Below are 17,630 nucleotides of genomic sequence, written 5' to 3' on the forward strand. Positions count from 1 at the left end.
CATTTTCAAACCTTCTTTCATATATAATTCCACTTGTGTGGTACCTTACAACTCCACTTTGTTATATATATATATATATATATATATATATACTAGCTGAATGACCTGGCGTTGCCCGGATTACTGTTGTTCTTATTCAGATTAGCATACATTAAATATAAAGATATATTCTCATAATATTACAAAATGTCTATATTTTATTGAAAAATATCCATATTGCAATGATAATAGAATTTCGAACTGAAAATCTGTCAATGCGGAAGCACCTCAGGGTAAACAATATTCATTGTGTAACTTTTTGTTGGTGTCGAAATGAATAAACTGTCAAATCAGTTATATGTTCTTGTTGGTTATAAAAACCAGAATAATATTTCAGCATACAGTGATAATCGTTAATGCTGCTTAAACCGTAACTCTCTATGATGCCAAGGAAAATCCAAACAGTGGTACTCCAAAGTGACCGCTGTCGTTCGTTCAACGTTCAGGCCGCAACTAATGTAAACTCTTTCAAAATCGGTGCAATTCACTCTAAGGTGGAAGTTCTTGCTTGTATTACTACGTCGCCAACCCTACTTTGCTGGCGTCTGCCCAAGCAGAACTAAAGCATGTCACAGCGATAAAACAGTTCTGTCATATCTCACTACATTTGTATATGTATGTGTAGATGTGTGTGTGTGTTTAATTGTCCGAGGTCTAACGTATAAAAATTATCACACACACACACTCGCACACACATACACTCTGGCATACTGTCACATACATATACTAAGACAGACACACACAGACGTTCACGCACATATACTTTTCAGTCACTGGCCTAACGTGTGCAACAAATATACAAATACACTCATGCATACACACACATGCACACATTCACAAATACAAACACGCATATAGAAAATGTGACATGGTGGTGGTGGTGGGGTGGTATAAAATGTCGTTTACGATTATTGACTTATAGAAAGATTATAATGTTAATTTTTTCTAATGCAACTGTAAATGAAAATAAAGTTCATTTGGCAGACGAACGATTACTGAATCTTGTGATAACCGATACGTCAAAATCGGCAACTAAGTTATCGAATCTATAAGGAATACACACACACACACACACACACACACACACATACACACACACACACAATGATTTATGAAATAAGATATAAACATACACACAAAAACACACATGAATGCATGTACTATGTGTGTCTTTAGCAATGTGTGATGTGTCTGCATCTACATGTAAGTGTGTCTATATTTGTGCGCCTGTATGTGTATTCACACACACACAGAAGTGTCCAAACATGGGTCAACATTGTTTCGAGGTCCATTAATTGAAGCCGCACTTGTTTGCTTGGATGAAGAGAATGGTCAGACTAGAGAGATAGAAATAGGAAGAGACCAACAAAATGGTCAATGAAAGATACTTTACGGAAAGAAATGTCATATCTGCAGTAAAAGCATTTTGGCTTAAAACTAAACGTTAACGAAGCATCGAGGAGTAAAATAAACAGCAAGAATTAGCGGGGAACGTGTTACTAATAAAGAAATGTTTTATATGAAAACTCATACAGTATTACTATGTTACTACGAACGCGTTTTAACTGAAACCCAAAACTTAATGCAGCATTACTGAGTAAGAATATGGACTGGAACTGAATTAAAGCGATTTTGACGTGACAAAGTATATCAGAAGCATTGCCGCGTCAGACGAACATGTTCCGTATCTTAACGTTTTCAGATCGAATCTTGTGTAGGTCACATTTGTCATTTATCTTTTTTTGTCCTGTTTTCATCTTTCTCGTTGTTTACGCATTTAACTTGTTTGTTTACGTATTATATTAATTGCACCTTTGATGACGACCTGTACCTATATATGTATGTACATATACATATATTTCTTATATATGTATACATATATAAGAAATAATATGTATATGTACAGATACATATATAGGTACAGGTCGTCATCAAAGGTGCAATTAATATAAATACGTAAACAAACAAGTTAAATGCGTAAACAACGAGAAAGATGAAAACAGGACAAAAAAAGATAAATGACAAATGTGACCTACACAAGATTCGATCTGAAAACGTTAAGATACGGAACATGTTCGTCTGACGCGGCAATGCTTCTGATATACTTTGTCACGTCAAAATCGCTTTAATTCAGTTCCAGTCCATATTCTTACTCAGTAATGCTGCATTAAGTTTTGGGTTTCAGTTAAAACGCGTTCGTAGTAACATAGTAATACTGTATGAGTTTTCATATAAAACATTTCTTTATTAGTAACACGTTCCCCGCTAATTCGATTGCTGTTTCTATTTTTACTCCTCGATGCTTCGTTAACGTTTAGTTTTAAGCCAAAATGCTTTTACTGCAGATATGACATTTCTTTCCCGTAAAGTATCTTTCATTGACCATTTTGTTTGTCTCTTCCTATTTCTATCTCTCTAGTCTGACCATTCTCTTCATCCAAGCAAACAAGTGCGGCTTCAATTAATGGACCTCGAAACAATGTTGACCCATGTTTGGACACTTCTGTGTGTGTGTGAATACACATACAGGCGCACAAATATAGACACACTTACATGTAGATGCAGACACATCACACATTGCTAAAGACACACATAGTACATGCATTCATGTACTATATATATATATATATATATATATATTATATATATATATGTGTGTGTGTGTGTGTGTAACTATACATACACACACACACATGCACACCACACACCACACACACACACACACACACACACCACACCATATATATATATATATAATTAGAAAAAATAACACATTTTACCAATTCAAAATGAACAAGTAAATTACACCATCTAGAAAATTACATATAATAGAAATATTAAAAACAAATAACAATAATATACCAAATATATACGTTTTTATTATTATTTTGCAATTTACTTAATCATCGGTATATTATTGTTATTTTATTTTTCATATTTCTATTATATGTAATTTTCTAGATGGTGTAATTTTCTTGTTCATTTTGAATTGGTAAAAGGTGTTTTTTTTCTAATTTATATATATATATATCATATTTTGTGAAATTTGATTTAGTATTTCTAAATTGAATTTTTCCCTGTAAGTTAGGAAAAATACTCTCTCAGATAATTGTTATATATACATATATATATACACAGTCATCTCAAGGATGTCGTTTCCTCATTAGAGATTAATCAATACAAAATTTTACTGGTTTAATTCATATTAGAAAAAAATCTCCACGATATGTTTAGGATTGTTATAAGAATTATTATCAAGGTTAGAAAATGGAGAGTTGAGAATGTATATTTAATTTATTAGTATCATAGTTTGAAGTTAAAATATGAATACAAATGCATTTTCCAAAAGAAAAAAACAAACTAAGAAAAACCCTACAAAAATCCTGCGTATGTTTCGATACTGGCCCCTTAGATACGCATAGTTCGAAGCATTATTGTAAAATAAATGCTCGAAACTATGCATTATTAAAAGCCCAGAATCGAAACATACGTAGGTTTTAGTTGCATTTAGTTGTGATCTGAGAAAGACTTGACTGCTATTTCAGATTCTTCGAGCGACCGCCTTCCTGTCCAGTTTGCTACGATATAAACAGTACACGATCAGCTTTATAGTTATCATTCTCTACAACACTTCCATATCTTTTGTCGCTGTGTTTGAATCAGGTTAATTATCATATTAGTTAGATCTAAACCCGCTGGAGGAATTATCATTATATTATTGTAAAACATTGATAACGTTTCATTTCATGGCTTTCATTGATTTTGAGATTATTTATGTTATCACTTGCGCAAGTGTGAGAGAAACTGGTATCGTTTCGGTCCATTCTACAGATTCTTAAAAGGATTTGAGTGCTATGGCAATTGATTGAATTATATTCACTTAAGAAATGTTTGGGAAAGAAAATATAACCATGCAGAAAACCGAATTCGTCTATATGCATATGTACACACACATACGTGTATATATATATATATATTATATATAATATATATATATATATATATATACACGTATATGTATAAGTATATATATAATATATATATAATATATTACACGTATATGTATAAGTATATATATATATATATATAATAATAAAATTAAGGAACGGCCATAATAGGCCATTCACCCACTAGAAATAACAGCCAAAGCTTCTACCGCAAATAAAGATTAGTTCCGTAAACAGGAAGAAAATTAAAAACATTTACCCTGTAATTTCTTGTACGGTATACCGTTTCATCCGCTGTTTAATGGTAAACTAACATGATTAAATTAAATCAAGCCAATCTTCCATAAGCCCTCGGATTCTTCAGCAAGAAATAGCTCAAGTCGGAACAGATATTTACACGAGGCATACCCAATCTTGCCAAGTCAATATCTGACCTAAAATTTTCAAATCGCCGCACTCGCGCCAAATTTATCGGCAGCAAATAAATATCAGCCGTCGATTCCATTACGGAATTAACCAAAAAATTCATAATTAATCAATCAATATAGGGTGGCAAGGAAAATTTTGTAGAATTTTATTGCCTCCCACTGGGCCGCTGGTGGCAATAAAATTCTACAAAATTTTCCTTGCCACCCTATATTGATTATTATATATATATATATATATATACACGTATATGTATAAGTATATATATATATATATATATATATAATATATATATATATATATATATATATATATGTATGTATGTATGTATATAAAGCTAAATCGTTATGGACATCATACAGGAGGATCAGTTAATAATGATCTTATCCAACATATCCCCCTCTCAGACTCACTCACTTATTGCAACCGTCCTCCAATATTTCTAAGCCATGTAAAAGAAGGCGGAAGGTTGGGCGTCCATAAGGTCACCTGGAGGAGGGTGAATGACGTTGAAAGATCCGAAACGTCCGATGATAGCAGGGATATCACTGAAGACGTATATTTGTATATACATCTATATACATATATAGGTATACATATACATATGCGTATATATATATATATATATATAATATATATATATATATATATATATATATATATATTATATATTATATATATACACACATATATATATACACACATATATATATACATATATATATACATATATCTATCTATATCTGTATGGCTCTCTCTCTCTCTCTCTCTCTCTCTCTCTATATATATATATATATATATATATATACTTATAATTTTTTGGCAATCTTCCTTCAGCCTCTTATTTAAGATTCTACATATAATTTTTCTCAACAATGCTTATATGTATAACTTTAAGGTTAATTAAAACCGAATGACTCGGGAGAATTTCTTAACCTATTTATAACTGCATCGAACTCCAGATATAAATGGAGTTGAGGTTATTTTTTTTATTATAAGTACGATTCATCTACGATTAAATTGTTGTAATTTCGAAATCTTAAAAAAAGAATGTAAATAATATTTAATCGAATGATCTAAAAAGATAGAGAAAAGCATTGTATAAAATTTCAGTAAGTACTCACTACTCAACTTGTTACATTTTTGAATATGACATACGCAATATATATATATGTATACATATATAACTTACAAAATAAGGGCAAAAGAAAAATTCTAATGCCAAATATGCCGAAAAAATGACAAAATTGTCAATAACCATTATAATTTATGCGCATAAATTATAATGGTTTTTTTTTTTTTTTTTTTTTCCAGTTTTCGCTCTTGAGCTGTGGCCATGCTGCGGGCACCGCCATTGTGGGAAAGAGTACAGCAGGGATCACCACCCCTGCCGGAGCCTCGTAGAGCTTTTAGGTGTTTTCGCTCAATAAACACACACAACGCCCGGTCTGAGAATCGAAACCGCGATCCTGCGACCGCGAGTCCGCTGCCCTAACCACTAGGCCATTGGTTATTGACAATTTTGTCATTTTTTCGCCATATTTGGCATTAGAATTTTTCTTTTGCCCTTATTTTGTAAGTTATTTATAAATTTAACCTTTAAAGGTATTTTTTGATATGCTGGCCATGGATAAATGTTTTTTTGAAAAAAATGTTATCCTACATTAGTTATATATATATATATATATATATACACAGGAAAAAAGCAACAAAAATGGATCAATATTTCGGTACAATTGTTTCGTATTATTAAGGCTGCAAGTATTGCAGCAAATACACGTGACCCTTACTTGCAGCCTTATATATATTTGCAGCCTTAATAAAGGTGGTCTTCGTACGAAACAATTGTACCGAAATATTGATCCATTTTTGTTGCTTTTCTCTTGTTTATAATCACCCCGCATTTTCTTATGGTTAATACCATATTGGTTTCTGGTGCATCTAAGTTAAGTACCTCATTCATGTAATTCAACAGAACTCACTTGAATCTGAATTGCTTTTTACTGTATATATATATATATATATATATATTATATTATATATATATATATGTATGTATGTATGCAGTTATATTATAAATTATATTATATTATATTATAAGTATATATATATATAGCTATACTATATCATTTTAAGAACGTAGTACTGTACAGTATAAGGCTCATCCCCCTTCAGATTTCACCCGGTGTTATTATACGTGCTGCTAGATTTGGAAAAGTTTACATAACCAAATACCTGCAAATCCCGAAGAACTACGTTGCGTGGAAAAAATTATAGTTTTACAAATAATAAATGTCCAACTGTAGTCTTTCTTGTAGACTCCAACTTAGTCATGTAACCATACACGTGCTTTTCTAGGAATATTCTTTTCCATCTCTCCGGAACTTTCCGACGAAGAGCCATGCTCGAAACTTCCCAAACCCACTCTTTTTATCATCTTAAACTGAATATCAACCTAATACATTCACTGTATACGTCTTTTCACTTTTGTTGTTTTTGTTTTTATTTTTGATTTGCATATCTGTCTGTCCGTCTCCCCCCTCTCTCTCTCTACACATACACACACACACATATATATATATACATATAACACGCACAAACATATTACGCACACTTAATAGACACATATATACATATACACACACTCGTAACTATGTTCTATATAAAGTTTTTCTCTCATTTTTGATGTCGTCGAAAACCTGGGGAAGCAAGTTCAAAGCTCAGCTATAAGCTATAGCTCTATTTTTCTTAAAATCATATTTTCCATTCTAAACCGTCGTTGTTCATCTGCACATCTGTACACCAAGTTTTACTTTGGGTTATTAATGAGAATAAAATTTAAAGCTTAGTCCAATATTGATAGTTTTGCAGTCTACGCTTTTAAATATTTGCGAGAAGTATTGTGATAATATTGGTTTTAGATTTTGGCACAAGGCCAACAATTTCGGGGAAAGAAGTAAGATGATTACATCGACTCAGTTTTCAGCAGGTAGTTCTTTTATCGACCCCACGAGGATGAACTCTGAACGTAATTTTGGAAGAAATGCGGCTAAGGATTTATTCCGGTACAGTAGTGATTCTGCTGGTTTGCCGCCTTATGTTGTGTTAATATTAAAGTAAAACAAGGCAGTGACCTGGCAGAATCGCTAGCACGCCGGATAGAATGCTTCGTCTTTAGGTCCTGAGTTCAAATTCCGCAGTGTGGATCCGGATCTAATAGATTTCTTTATTGCCCACAAGGGGCTAAACATAGAGGGGACAATAAAAGACAGACAAAGGGATTAAGTCGATCACATCGATCCCAGTGCGTAACTGGTACTTTATTTATCGACTCCGAAAGGATGAAAGGCAAAGCGGACCTCGGCGGAATTTGAACTCAGAACGCAACGGCAGACGAAATACTGCTGAGCATTTCGCCCGGCGCGCTAACGTCTCTGCCAGCTCGCCGCTGGATCTAATAACAATTTCCTCTTTGGCGCTGCTTTTTTCTGAGCAGCAGGAAGAGACGACAGACAGCAGTCAGTATACAGTTGCAGTGAACCAGCAGCAGACCAGAGAGCTGTCATAACATAAATAACAATGAACGGCGGCGTCCGCAACAGACCATGACCAGCTAACATCAAGAAACTTACGACAATAACAACATTCATACGTAGCTCACACAACAATAAGCTTCGAATTATCCCGGTGTTTCTCGTTGATAGAAACGACGTTTATTTTGTTAACGATAAAAATAAATATGTTTTTTAGTAAAAAATCTCAAACGAATTTTTGTGTTCTTTATCATAGCAGGTAAAATACAAGATGGCGAAAGTCAGAATACATTTGTTCATTGGTCTGTTCGATCAGTGCTTACATGGAATTAAAAACAATTAATGACGTATATAATTGTCTACTAATTAGCAAACACTCATTTCTTTCCGACGAAGCGTTTGGTCTGTACGATTGACAACTCTGCTTTAAAGTATCAAATTTATTAGAGAGTATAGCATTTTATTTAGGGAGAAAGATAGTCATTATAGGATCTCTCAGGTTAGTGGGTATCAGAGAAGAGAAGGTTAACCTCAAACCAGGTCCCAATATTTGCAAATGAGTGGGATCCACTGACGTTACCCAAGGTGCCAGGTAGTGATGTTAAACAGGTTGACGGGCAGACCATGCGAGATTCGAATGGACTGATAAGTTTTTATATGCAATTTTAATGAAAATTATAGTTGACCTGGGCAGGATTTGAACTCAAAGCGCAGAGAGTTGTTAGAAATACCGCCAAGCAGTCTGCTCACCTCTACCAATTCGCTCTCTATGCTTTAAATAGTCTTAAAGTATACTGATTACGAATTTTGGTACAAGGCCAGCAATTTCAGGGGAGCGGGTAAGCCGATTGCCTTGACCCCAGATCTCAACTGGTAACTATTTTATTGGCCCCGAAAGGATGAAAAGTAAACTCACTTCGGCGGAATTTGAACTCAGAACATAAAGACGGACGAAATGCCGTTAAACATTCTGCCCGGCCTGCTAACAATTCTGCCATCTCGCTACCTTAAATATATCAATACTTCTAATACATTGCATAAATAGTGTTAACAACATTTCTAATACATGCATAAGGCCTGGCATTTGTTGGAGAAGGGAGCTTGTCAATTACATCGATACAAAGGTTCAACAACCCCGAGAAGGATGAAAAGCAAAGTCGGAATTTCAGATCAGAACGTAAAGACTAATGAAACGCCGCTAAGCATTTTGTCCGGTGTACTAACCATTCTGTCAGCTCACTGCCTTTATAAATATATTATTAATAAAGTATATTAAAAGTCTAGGTGAAGTGAATGCTGTTTACTTATTATTCAATTCCTTCGGCCTTTCTTTTTATTATATATTCTTAGGAGTAATTATTATATAGATATTATCAAAAGTATTCAGTTTTATTAGTATAAAGAGTATGGTTGTTTTCCAAACAATTGGTTTAAATATTATATTTAAATAAAATAGTTTATAATTTGGTATCTGACCTCAAGGTAAAACATAACCTACAAATCCAGTTAACATCACCAAAATATATAACACCACCCCAACTTTTCATGTCGCTTGTTTTCAAACTACTTTCAATTCTAGAATTCTTGAAAACTTCAGGAAAATTAGCTCTTCTGACGTTAATGATATAGCGTTTCATATCAAGAGGCACAATGTGAAGAATCACAACGAGCTTTCGATAAACTGTTTAAAGTTTGTTAGAATTCGTCAGAGTAAAAATCTCTGAAATAGAGATTTTACACTTAAGACTCTTATTACTTTTCTAATGGAGTATTAACATCCGTTGATCACTTATTTTTCGAATGGAATTTCATTAAACATGAATCAGGTGTTAACGAGATTAATTGTTCAATCTAATTGTTGAATACGATCTATAAGTCTTTGATGTTATATAACCCGTTATTTTGTGCTGTATCCTATTTCATTTCATGAGCTTTTGCCACTGGTGGATGCGGTAGCCATATATCTTTATATTCGCATCATTAATTAACAGTCTATAGAAATTTGCAAAAAAAAAAAAAAAAAGCAAAGAAGCAAAAAAAGTAAAAGGTATTTTTAGAAATTTCCAGTGAAGCTAGTTTAAACATTGTCTGTGTTCCAGCGGTATCCGAACGGATATACAGAATTACACAACTAAATAATGCAATAAAACACTTTCAATAATATCTTTAAACAAGGAATGAGGATTGGTTGTCTGAGTTAAAATTGGTAATGACTTCATGCAAACACTACACACCAAATGTGTTTGTTTTTTTTCTTTTTTTCGTTATTTGTCCTTTGGCCTGACCGTCAAAGTTGTGTTGATTATTGCAAAATCAATGTATACATAGATGAATAAAAATATTAAATCAGAACAGAGAAGGAAACTGATAAAAACAATTCGATCATCACTTATTTTACCCAGGTTCATTGTCAATAATTACTGTTGTAAAAACTGCCATATGATCAATAATAATGCATTAGATGCTTATCCAATACAATAACAGTATAAAGCAATTATTTGAACCATTTCAATATTTTGATATAACAAATCTATATGGAGATAACAACTGATTTCCATATTGCTTGTGGTAGAAATGTAATTGATGTGCTGCAACGGAGGCTGATGAGATATCTGACGCCAAAAGCAAATAAAACAAGTCTAATTTCAGTTTAGAAATATATGTGAACTATAATAACCTGTTTATAACCAAAATGTAATATATCTTACAATTGCGGAAACTGCTTTTATTTTATGAAAAGCTTCCATACTTGTTTTTCTCAATATCAATAATTCAGAGATGATACAGTAAATTTATCAGAAACTTTACCCTATATTCACCAACCGTTTCATCGCATTTCGATCATAAATCTAAAATCCGAATATTTTTAAAAGTCTGATATTATATATTATATATATCTGCTAAAGTGTTTTCCGGCTGATGACAAGTAACTTTGAAAGCATGCCTTTGATACCATGAGTCATATACGAGAAATATGGGTATACGCATAAGAATCATAATTTAACTTTCATAAAAATTCTTGATTCTTATACAAAACTAGCACTATGACCCGGCAACGCCGGGTCATAGTGCTAGTGCATGCATATACAGCTGCGTGCGTGCGCACATATACGCGAGTACTGTTCAAATCTCTGACCAATCACATACAGCTAGCTGGCATTCAATTGGCGTATCAAGTTTCGGGCATTTTGATTGGGTTTTGGATAGAAAATTCACAAATAAGTCAGTTCTATTGATTTTTTAATGGCTTTGCCGGGTGACTGGGGAACTGTAATAATGTGCACAACCACGCTCGGACGGTTTTGAATGACCATAGAAAGTGCGAGCCCTCTAACTGAAAAATTGTGGATTTGTATAAAGGACACACACACACACACAGACATTTTGTCGTTTATATATATAAATATGAAATGAACAATAATTTTCAAGCGAAAAACAATTATTATCTTAAAGTAAAATTGAGTAAAACAAAGCAATGACGCAATATTTATTCTTAATATATTCTAGTAGATTCGAACTTGAAAATAGTAATCACTGTTGAATTCTGTCTACGGAGAACAATTTTTTATTTCTCACTAGCAGTATCGCCCGGCGTTGCTCGGGTTTGTAAGGGAAATAACTATATAAGCATTTTTAGAGAGTTACTTCCCTTATAGATGCCAATTCGGGCTTTCTTAGCCGTTTCTGTTTTGGTGTTTTCAAGCCATGAAGTCGTTGTTCTAAAAGAACGCTGGTCTCCTTGACAACGCTTTACGACGTTGATTTCCTTACACTCCCTTCCCCACAGCTTCACGAGGGGGGGGAAGAATGGGGAGAAGCAAACAGGTGCAGGTGTGACCATGGACGCCAACTCCGCCGCCATCGACACACGAAAAATTATGCATTAAAATGGAATAAAAAATGATGTTAAATTATTTAAAAAATCGTAGACTCATCGTAGATGTGCGCTAATAGCCAGACGGGCTCGATATGAATCACGACTATAAGATACCCGAATTTTGTTAAACTGCACCGCAAAATGTGGGATTAGGAATCTAAATCGAAGGGGACAGACACTCACACAACTACAGTTTTATATATATAGATTTGTATAAGTCCTCTACCAATTACTCCCTTTCCTCTGCCTCTATGAGTTATTTTCTCTCAGTGAATATAGTGTTTCTTTACTCATTATATGCCGACAAGCCTAGTGTGTGTGCACATCCCATACCTCTTATATTAGCTTGGTATCTCATGTTTGGTTTCTCTCTTTCACTCTATCTAATGTAAGCGTGACCGGAGAAACCATCCAACCAACCAGCCATCAACCAACCAACTAAACAATTTTATTGTCTATTGTTATATACAAACATTATACAATTTGCAGAATTGATAATAATAATTAGTTTTTGTCTGTTTTAAACCAATAGTTATACTAATATATTAAAATTGAAATCTTTGTCTAAAGCAAACAGGAAATTTCTAATATGAGAAATACGAAATGATTTTGTTTCGTGTTTATGATGTCTGAAATGATATCAAAACATTTGTGTTACCTTCGCTGGCGTTTTTAAAGGCCGCTGCATTATTGAGAAGATTTCTGTTCAAGTGCAGGCAAATATCCGCTTGTAAACATTCAGGGAAGCCTTTTAAAACCTACAACAGAAAGAACATAAAAAAAAAATGATTGCTTGGTTACAGTAAAGTAAAAAGCAATCAAATTCTGGCGGAAAGAGAAATTGCATAAATGTCATCACATAGAAATCATGAAAAACTGTCCTCTTGGCTCTGTTTTCATCTGTTAAAAATACATGATTAATATACATACATACATAATACATACATACTTACATACATATATATATATATAATATATATTCATTCATTCATACAATCATATATATATTCATATATATATGTATATATATATATATATATATATAATATATATATATATATTATATATATATATAATATATATATATATTCATTCATTCATACAATGATATATATATTCATATATATATTATATATATATATATATATATATATATATATAATATATATATATATATTATATATGTACATATTGAAGAAGAGTGAAACGCAAATATTTGCAGTAATTGCTGGTGGTAAAATACATTTTATGCTTTAAAATGGTGCGATATTTCAAGAAGCATGTAATTTAGAACATTCTATTCACAATGAGGAGCTCGACTAATATTTTATTTCATTAATTAAATTTTGAAAATATTGTGAATAATATGATCTCAGTGGCTCATCTTTGAGATAAAATTCCCCTTAGTTTAATAATTCATGTAAGCAATTAAGAACTTTAATAGTATTGCAAGAGAAAATTTAACAACCATGTTGTGATCGCTCGATATGCCAGAAGTAGCAGATAATTGTTCTTCATATTTCACAATATTGTTTAAACAAGATGTAATACTGGATTTATGATGCCTGAGAATTATCATGCAAGGAGCCTATTTTATCACAGGGCCGTCTGGCGTTAAAAGTTAATGATATAAATTTCGTGAAATGCTACAAGATCTGAACTTCAGAGACCAATAACAATAATTTTGCAATTCTAATTATGAACATGATAACAGAGGTCCAGAAGAGTTTTGATAGGCTGGTATGCTGCGAAATGTGAAGAATCCAAACTTTTGGTCATTGCTCTTTCAATTAGCGTATAGAAAATGTAGCACTGTTATCGGCTTGGTCGCAGGGTCAGCATATGGGGATTGGAATATGGTTTGGGATTTGGGGAAAGGAAGTCCTCGCTTGACTTTATTTTGCATACTGACTTAATCAGTTTAAAGAGGGAGGTATGTAATAGCCATCTTATGAAAGAATAAATTAAACTAAAACAACAATTAGCAATGAGAAGAAAAAAAATATAGAAGAAGAGATAAAGAACAGTTGAATGCTTCTATTGCTAAATTGTTTTGTAATCTCATTGAATTGGATGATCTTATGTATGGTTGGTGGACTCTTGGAAATAAATTGGGCCTCTAGCTTTGACCTCGGAAATAAATTGGACCTCTAGCCTTTTAATACCATTTTAAAAATGTGCTCTATCTTAGACTGGTAAGTCTTGCGTTCGAACAAATGTCATATTTCCGAATATAAACGACAAGAGCGCAAAGGTGATTCCATATGCTTTTATTCCTAGACATTAATTTTTGTGAATGCAGAATAATCTTTTAAAAATTACCCCTATTCGATATATTATTTTTATCAACGAGTAACTATCAGTAAGTTATTTATAAATCTAATAACAATTGATAAATATCATATTTCGCGACAAAAGGTAATTTTCAGGTAGTTGTAGTCTATTTATAGCATACACACACATGTATATATATATAATTTCTCACGTGTACATACATACACACACGTACACATATATACATATATATGTTGATATATATATATATATATATATAGGGGCAGAATTCACGAAAAAAAAAAAACAAAAGACGAAGACAGGTAGTGTAGAAAACAAACAGATGTATTAGTATAAGGTTCAGGAATTGAAAAAGTCTTTTACGTTTGGAGCCTAAGCTCTTCCACAGAAAGGAACACGGAAAGAAACAAGTAGAGAAAAAAATGTATGTAGTGGCTACCGATCTATGTAGCTTCCATAGTAAGAAAAAGAGAGATAGAGTTTGATAAGAAAAAGAAGTGAGTGGGAAGAAAGTTCTTTTAAGGGAAGAAAACTGCTTAAAGCTAATAAACTTTTTTGTCTTTGCTTTATTATTATGCGAGTTTTTTTTCTTATGAGTGAGGGAACATATCAAATAATATTAACTTAAAATTCACTTTGTTCTCATTTTGGGTGTCATAGTAGCTGCAGATAACGTTATTTCGCTCTTATTAGACCTTATCAATACAAATTAACCTATATATATATATATATATATATATATATATATGCATATATATATATATATGCGGATATATGTTTGTGTGTGTGTGTGTATACACTATATATTGTAATAATAACATCAGTTCATTTCGCACTTCTTTATATTACTTATTCTATCAGTTTCTTTTGCCGAACCGTTAAGTTACGGGAAAGTAAACACACCAGCATCAGTTGTCAAGGCAGGTTGGGGGTACAAACACAAACACACACACACACACACACACACACACACACACACACGCACACACGCATATATACATATATACGACGGGCTTCTTTCAGTTTCCGTCTACCAAATCCACTCTCAAGGCTTTGGTCGGCCCGAGGCTATAGTAGAAGACACTTGCGCAAGGTGTCACGCAGTGGGAATGAACCCTGAACCATGCGGTTGTTAAGCAAGCTACTTACCACACGGCCACTCCTGCGCCTGAAAGTTTGCAAAGTTAAATGCTTTATAACTGAGGGTCGAAGCCATATTCCTTTACAGAAAAAAAAAAACATTTTTCCTACACTGGATGTGTATACTGCAATTAACAAAGCACTGAGTAACTGGTGTATTGATTGGGGTTCGACTGTTGTATTCCACGTACAATAAGCAAAAAGACAGTATAGCACGTTGTGGAGGGGAGAGAACCGTTGAGTAAATAGAGATTAGAGTTAAATGATTTTTTTTTATATATAAAATTGGCATCTCGTGGAAATATCACGTTCAAAAGAGGCAGTAATTCAAAGACCTTATAGTGACCTCGAAATGATTTAATCAAAAAGAGACGTTAATACTTCACAGGAACTATTTTACTAGCATATCGTATCAGTTGGGGTAATGTTGTGTTTATGTATGAATATACATGCATACATACATACATATGCATATATATATATATATATATTATATATATATATATATATATATATATATATATAATATATCACATTGCTGTGATTCAGGTCATATATATATATATATATAAATATTGTGGTTGTTGTGCGTGGATGTGAGTGGGTGCGTGTGTGTGTATATGTGTGTATGTATGAATTATATTTATGTTTATATATATATATTATATATATGTGCGGTACCCCACAACTCCACTTTGTTATATATAATATATATATATATATATATATATATATATGGTTATATATATAAACAATGGGAAAGAGGGAAAGAGAGGGAGAGGAATGAGGAGAGTGGGAAAGAGAATGAAAGAGGGGGGAATTGTTCGTGTTACAACAGCTTCAGATAAGGCCTGAAACCGATAGATATTTTCTCTAAAGATATGCGAAAGGCAGTATCTAGATGCTAATGGTGCTCATAATGATGCTGCTGATGATGATGGTGGCGACGACGACGACGATGATGTTATTGATGATGATGATGATGATGATGATGATGATGATGGTGATGATGGCGATGATGATGGTGATGATGATGATGATGGTGATGATGATGATGATGGTGATGATGATGGTGATGATGATGGTGATGATGGCGATGATGATGGTGATGATGATGATGATGGTGATGATGATGGTGATGATGATGGTGATGATGGCGATGATGATGGTGATGATGATGATGATGGTGATGATGATGATGATGATGATGATGGTGATGATGGCGATGATGATGGTGATGATGATGATGATGGTGATGATGATGATGATGGTGATGATGATGGTGATGATGATGGTGATGATGATGGTGATGATGGCGATGATGATGGTGATGATGATGATGATGGTGATGATGATGTTGGTGATGATGATGATGGTGATGATGATGATGATGATGAGGACGATGATGAGGATGATGATGATGATGATGATGATGATGAGGATGAGGATGATGATGGGGAAAGGAAATAAACCGGTGAAAGGGAATAAGAGAAGGAAAATTAGGAAGAAGAGAGAGAGAGAAGGAGAGATAAAGAGACGGAGAGAGAGAGTTGAAGATGGCGTCGAGTTGGAGGATGCTGGAGATGCTGTGCAAGGTTAATAACGTTGCTAATATTGGTTTGCGTTCGATAATCAAGACTAGTTTTCACGTAATTCATGCTTCCATCATCTGAGATTGGTGTGAATTTCTTCAGAACACATTTATATTTGCTAAATCAGATTTGTTCTTCAACAACGTGCGGAATGAAGAAAGTATCAAATAACAACGAGACAACTTATTGCTTGATGCTATAAAAACTACCAAAGCAAACAGATTGAGAAATAAAATCGAACTGGGCGTGATTTTCACTTAATCCGAGAGATAATACCAACAATTAAACAATTTTTTTCTCAATCATCAAATCTCTTGGACAATGTTATTATTGTTGGAGCATGATGGAAATGCCTTGTTAAAAATGATGGACTGTGAAGAAATGTTCTTGAAGTTTTCTATTTGCTTTTTTTTATTTTCATGAACTAATACTCTGTGAATAAGTGTTTTAAATTGAATTTATCAGTTTTTCTCCCTTTGTTTTTACACTTGTAAATATCGTTTTTTATTTCATTGCTTACAATTAGTTCTTATTTTTGTTTCATATCTTTCTTAGTAATTTAATGTTTTCCCCGTCTTCATTCCTACTTCATCCGCCACCATCAAGCTCTCTAAACACCATCATATAAAGGAATAGAAACACCAGTACTTTTACTGCTGTCATCACGATTACAGTTTATTAACATTGCTGTGATTTACTATCTTTGCCCATATAAACCATACTCCTCTTCATTTTATTCTCTCGCTCCTCCTTCAAATATTCAGCCAATTACTTCTCTATA

At 33.2% G+C, this 17,630-nt stretch overlaps 1 protein-coding gene across 4 annotated transcripts in view; it reads right to left on the reverse strand.

Annotated features, from left to right (window-relative positions):
• The window catches only part of LOC115216506 (potassium voltage-gated channel subfamily H member 7-like), a 263,445-nt gene that overhangs the window by 46,799 nt on the left and 199,016 nt on the right, over window positions 1-17,630 (reverse strand). For all 4 annotated transcript variants that reach the window (XM_036506283.1, XM_029785942.2, XM_036506282.1 and 1 more), the window contains exon 4: window positions 12,481-12,580. In XM_036506283.1, coding sequence (XP_036362176.1) covers window positions 12,481-12,580 — 100 coding nt within the window. The remainder of the gene's footprint in view (window positions 1-12,480; window positions 12,581-17,630) is intronic.

This window comes from Octopus sinensis, linkage group LG10 (assembly GCF_006345805.1).
Source record: "Octopus sinensis linkage group LG10, ASM634580v1, whole genome shotgun sequence".
Lineage (NCBI taxonomy): Eukaryota > Metazoa > Mollusca > Cephalopoda > Octopoda > Octopodidae > Octopus > Octopus sinensis.